At 43.0% G+C, this 6,000-nt stretch overlaps 1 protein-coding gene across 1 annotated transcript in view; it reads left to right on the top strand.

The window, feature by feature from the left end:
• Positions 1-1,784: 1,784 nt before the first annotated feature.
• Positions 1,785-6,000, top strand: part of LOC115376162 (protein Shroom4-like) — a 39,521-nt gene continuing 35,305 nt past the window's right edge. The window contains exon 1 of the mRNA XM_030075647.1: positions 1,785-1,907. Within this exon, the coding sequence (XP_029931507.1) occupies positions 1,785-1,907 (123 nt within the window). The remainder of the gene's footprint in view (positions 1,908-6,000) is intronic.

Genomic DNA, 6,000 nt, shown 5'->3' with positions numbered 1-6,000 from the left:
CATTGGACAACCGCAGCGGAAACCTCTCTCCTATAGGCCGCCGCTGCTGTCAATCACGCTCTCACGTTCGAACCGCCGGGAACGCCTCCCTCTCGCGCGGGGGAAAAGTTTTGAAAAGTTTCTTGCTGCGACCGGAAACAACCGGTTTTCCTTTCAAAATTAAAGCGGCACAATAACGGCAAATCACATTACTAACTGACATAACACTCGACGAAATGTTAAGATTGAATGCGAAACAAGGTTAGTAGTTAAATAAAACTAAACTAAAAACTAAAACTAAACTAAAAACTAGGTTAAGTTATGCTAAATGAAGTAAAAAATAGACCTTACATAAAATAAAACGAACTGAAACGACATTGTGCGCTTCTAAAACTGACAAAATAAAAATATACAGAAAACGTCTTTTAGTTTTAGTTAGATAGATAGATATACTTTATTGATCCCAACCAGGGAAATTCTGGTGTTCCAGCAACATATAATAAAGTTAAATAAAATAGAATAAAGGCTAAATATTTACAATAAAGACTATAAAGACTAAAAACTAAAAATATACAATAATGGCTAACCTAAGAAAAATAGATATGAGATGTGAGATAGTTGTTGTCAGTTTGGTCGAATTTGTCAGCATAAAAAACATGAGGAGGCGTTGGTAATACATATTTATAATATTATACACGTTAATTGAGACTGGAGGGGTCTATGTTAGTCTTCATAAAGTGTTGTGTTTGTATTTAATACTTATTCTGAACTTATTAAATATTGTCCCTGACACCTCCCTGCCCACCAGGGCTGAAACGAATAAAAATACACTATAATTAACTATTTTTAATAAAACCGCAGAGAAATGAGCAAACCCAGTATGGAAACTAACTGAAACTGCACTAAAACTGAAGTGAAAACAAAAATTTAAAAACTAAATAAAAATGATCAAAAGAAAAGAAAAGAAGAAAGTATGAAAAAAGTGTAATAGGTGTTATAACTCACACATGCACTGACATCACAGCCCAACCCCCCCATCCCCCCAGACTACCTCACAACCACCTACTGTGAACTCTATTAAAATGTGCAATATCACCACTAAATCCTTACTGTATATAGAACTACTTACTGTATATATAACTTATTTTTACTTTTTTTTTTTAATCTATATTGTAATTTATCTTTTTTTTTTTTAAATCTTTTTTGTTCTTTATTATTATTACATTATTACACCTATTATTACATTATTACACCTTTTTCACTGATACTGCTTGGAGTACACACACACATATATATACACACACACACACACAAAGCATGATTTAGGATAATAAACATTATGCCAGGCTAAATAAACATATAAAAAATAGAAATAAATATAAGGTAAATTGTAATAAAATTCAAAAAAGTTTGAAAAAGTTTAATAAATTCAAATGGAGATATTTGTTTTTGCAAATGAACTCTTCATGTGTATAGTGACAATAAAGGCATTCTATTCTATTCTTTTCTATTCTATTCTATTCTATTCTATTCTATTCTATAAAGTTGTTGTCGAGGAAAGTGACCGGAAGTGGAGGTTCTTACTCTTGCCAGCTTGACGGTGGCTAAAGTTTCTGCCCTCCCCCTCTCTCTTTCACTCACTCTCTCTCTCTCTCTCTCTCACTTCACGAAGCAGCCGTCCATCCGTTGTTGTCGGAGCGGTGATGGAGCAGCGGAGGCACCGCAGCAGCCGGCCTGGTTAGCAGCGGGAGCCCCGGTGAACCGAGCGGAGAGCGAAGAGCCACAGGCGGAGAAAGCGGCGGAGCATGGAGACGGTGGAGCAGCTCGTCTCCTTCAACCACATCCAGGTCCAGCTGAGCGGGGGCGCGCCTTGGGGCTTCACGCTGAAAGGAGGGCTCGAGCACGGCGAGCCGCTCATCATCACCAAAGTGAGTGACCCAAAACACAAAACACTCATTTGTATGGAAAAAAAAAATCACCTATAAAGTCCTAAAAGTCTCTCTGTGGTAGCCAACAGTGTGTTTTTCTTAACCTAAATGTGCTCTGTGGTGTATTGCATGTGGTATTTCTATAATATTATTTCCCGATGTGGTGCGATCACGATATTTGGGTGCCGATGCGATATGTATTGCGATTTGATATTATGATATACCGTATTTCACCAATTAATCGCCCGGGCGTTTAATATGCAAAATCGACTTGGACCCCGGGCGTTTAAAAGAACCAGGCGGCTATTTGCTGCAGGCCTTTATTTATTTTTGCACCAGGTCATTATCGTGATGACAGCTACTGTCCAACATATTTTCAGTCGGTCGATTTAATATTACGGTACACCCTTTTGTTCTAACGTTAGGTAGCGCTCTTATTTTGACAGAAAACGGAAGTGCCGCACAGTTATTGTGCGGTTAACTGTTTACTTCTGCAAAAATAAGGTGAATAGCCTTATTTTGGGTTACCTCAATATAATGCAAATAATCGCCCCGGCGGTTATTTGGGTGGGCGTTTAATACGCAAAGTGCTTGCAGACCCCAGGCGTTTATAAGAACCCGGCGGCTATTTGCGGACGGGCGATTAATTGGTGGAATACCGTATAACGATTTTTTTTTTTTTTTTGAGTTATCCTCTGGTTGGTGGTGGTAAAGCTCAACGAGGTGTGTGAGGATACCGTTTCTTGCACAGATGTGACCATGGTCAGAAATCCCTCTGAAATGCCGCATTAGAACATCGAGACCCTGAGGAACGCCATAGAAGGACTTGGTGGCAAAAACGTATGACATTTGGAGATTTCTGGAATAATTGCATTTTTTGTTGATTGGACGGAAATTGCTCAGAAATGCCCCTTTATTGAGAATATACATAGAAAATTAGACCTCCTCCGAATGCACTCGCTCTCTAGTTTGTTGCTGTAAAGTTTCATGAGGCTGTGATTATCCTAGACGTTACTGGAGGTTATTTGTACAGTGATGTCCAGTTTGAAAAAATGCTCTCACTCCAGTGAAATGGTTCCTATGGGGGCTAACATCATCACACAGGAATCAAATGTGGGTCATTGAATCCACAAGAGTCTCAGCTTTCCAGTCAAAGCCAACTGATGCAACTCCAAGACTGTTTAGGCCCCAGTCTGCACACACACACCATTTTACAACAGGCCACAAGAAGAGCACTTTTGGGCTGCATGGGATTAGCAGAAGGTGGGCATGTCTGCAAAGGGGAGAGCCGTGGCTGCCCAGAGAACCCATTTTCATTCAGAGAGCTGGAGGTCAGAGGTCGAGGGACCCCGCTGACAATGCCCGTGCCAGTTTTTCCCTCGCCAAAGTTTAGCCGAACTTTGGAGTGAGATTTTGCCCCCTTGCTGACAACCTACCATGACGTGCTCGGTTGTCTAGTTTCACATGATGCCAATATCTTTACTTTAAAGTGATTTAGTGTATCGATTTTCTTCCCCACCCCTCAGTTTTGATGCGACATTTGCATCGCATCCCACTAAAACAGCTTACAGTGAGCTCTTTCCCAGAAGGATGCGCTTCCATGGGAATTGTTTACAGCACTTTTAACTCCGCATGAACATCATCTGCGGTTGCTTTACGGGCTTATTTGACTGCTCTCTCATTCATGCATGTATTTCCAGCATGCCTGGCTACTGGGAAGTTCCTTTAAAGAATCATGAAAACTTCTTAATTGTGTTTCCAAGCTTGTGCACACTCTGCGGAGTCAGATGAAGCTGCTGCTGTTTCTGCTGCTGCTCCTCCCTCCTCCTCTGCAGAGAATAAGTTATTGTCTGACTGAAAGCAAAACAAATATCCAGGGCTGTGTGATATTTGTCAGCTGTCACTGTCCATGAAAACTTCTAATCTAATTGAGGGGGTTCCCAAACTGGGGGTCAGAGGGTCCTCCGGGGGTCTCTAAAGTGGGGTCCCCTGCAAGATGAGGACTAGGTCATTCACAAAAAAGTGTTGACAGATGATAAAAGTTTTTAGGAACACCGGCTTATTCGTTCTCGTGATTGCTTGGTGCACTTTGTCTTGGCCTGCTTATCACACGGGAGAGGCTTATAGCTTAGTGACTCTTTCCTATAGATTTACCAGTTTTTGTACAGTGATAGCATCCACATGTTGAGTCAGTCTGTTTTGCAGACAAAATGCGGTCTGCCGAGGGGAGAGCAGGCATGTGAGCCGATGGCACACCCGTCATTTCGCACACCACACGCGGCGGGGCTGTTGTTACGCTGCGTTCGCGTCCAACTCGAAATCCGTTTTTTTTTTCCGACTTGTAAAATGTGTGTTCTGAGACAGCGTTGCGTTCACGGTGTCAACTTGAGGAAAAGAGGAAGCCGTGAAAAAGATGAAGCGGTGCATTTTCCTCCAGAGAGTGAATGCAGCAGGATTTGCTCGAGTAGTAAATAAACAGCAAAAGGCAATATTTTTGTGTTTTTGTGCTGTTTCTGACTGCACTTGAACTCAAACCAAAGCTTTAAAATGATATTGCCTTCAAGTGCACATCGCAGGCTCGTACACCACACGTGGGAAGTACAAGCTTCCTCCTTGAGTGGCATTCAAGCGCTCAGATGGTTGGAGATATCGGGTCGCCTGAAAGCATCACACACAGATGGCAGTAGAAATCTGGGACCAAATATTGAAAAGTTTCCAAATTTCCCACTTGTAATCATGACTTCGTATGCGGCATTCATGCGTTACTAACATCTTAACATGATTACGTACAGTATGCACTTGAAGGCACCTGAATATTTGAATTGCCGACTTGTTCATTTTGGGTTTTTTTGCATGTCGAAGCTTTTTTTTCCCCGAGTTCTGCGTTGAAATAAACACAGCATTATATTTCTCCACGGCTGCAGGCAGGAGAGGCTGGTTTCATGTCCTTTTTTTTTTTTTTTTTTTTTTTTGGGGACGGGGGTGGGGGAGAGCAATGCGGCCTGTGTTGAGATTTGACATGAGCTTAACCTTGTCTGTGCCTCGGCCCGGCGATCAGTGATAAAGCGAAGGGGCCGACGTTTCCGACGGGCCTCTTCTCACGGTTTCACGCCGCGGGGGGCGAGCCGCTGGAAACAAGCAGGGTGTCTTTTGAATTACTGCAAGTAATTATTGGTGTGTGTTTGGTCAGGGGTGGTCTGTGTGTGTGTGTGTGTTCAGGCCAGTGCATAAGTAGGCCGACTGCCGTGCAACCTCTGCTCTCTCTCTCTCTCTCTCTCTCTCTCTCTCTCTCTCTTTGTTTCTTTTTTTGCTTTTCTTTTCTCGCCCACTCCGTTTAAAACTTGCAGCGGCGGCGGTGTAAATGTTGGCCGGTGACATCTATATTCACCACAGCCACAGCAGGGAAATGGAAAAGCTTGGCTCAATCATCTGGAAACACACACACACACACACACATGCACACACACACACGGACCGACATGCACACACATGCACACACACACACATGCACACACACACACACACGGACCGACATGCACATACATGCACACACACTCACACAGCCCCTGGGAAAATGTGACTGGGACTGCTACAGGAGATAAAAATCAAACTGTGCTCTATGGCTTTTTGTGTCCAGTGGCTAGTTAAAACACACGCACACACACGCACACACACACACACACACACACACACACACACACACACACACACACACACACACAATAAAGTAGCCCAGGCGGTGAGTGCTGGACAGGCGACTGTGTAGAAGAGTGTTTAATGATTAAGTGTTAAGTCCTCCAAGAAAAGGACAGAGAGAGAGAGAGAGAGAGAGTGTGTGTGTGTGTGTGTGTGTGTGTGAGAGAGAGAGAGCGAGAGAGAGAGACATATGAAAGGGATGAGTGTATAATGTGTTTTAGTTTTGGCGAGGGCCAGACAGAGTTTCCATCAGCCTCCACACACAGTGGTTTACTGTGTCTGTATGGACCGCAGCTGAATACAGTTATAATCCTCTCACTTCCGAGTGTGTGTGTGTGTGTGTGTGTGTGTGGGCTGGGCGTCAAAAAAAAGAGTGTTTAAGGGACAGAAAGTATGA

Source organism: Myripristis murdjan, chromosome 18, assembly GCF_902150065.1.
Source record: "Myripristis murdjan chromosome 18, fMyrMur1.1, whole genome shotgun sequence".
NCBI classification, from domain to species: domain Eukaryota; kingdom Metazoa; phylum Chordata; class Actinopteri; order Holocentriformes; family Holocentridae; genus Myripristis; species Myripristis murdjan.
The sequence above is the reverse complement of the archived record's forward strand: the minus strand, read 5'-3'. Positions and strand labels throughout refer to the sequence as shown.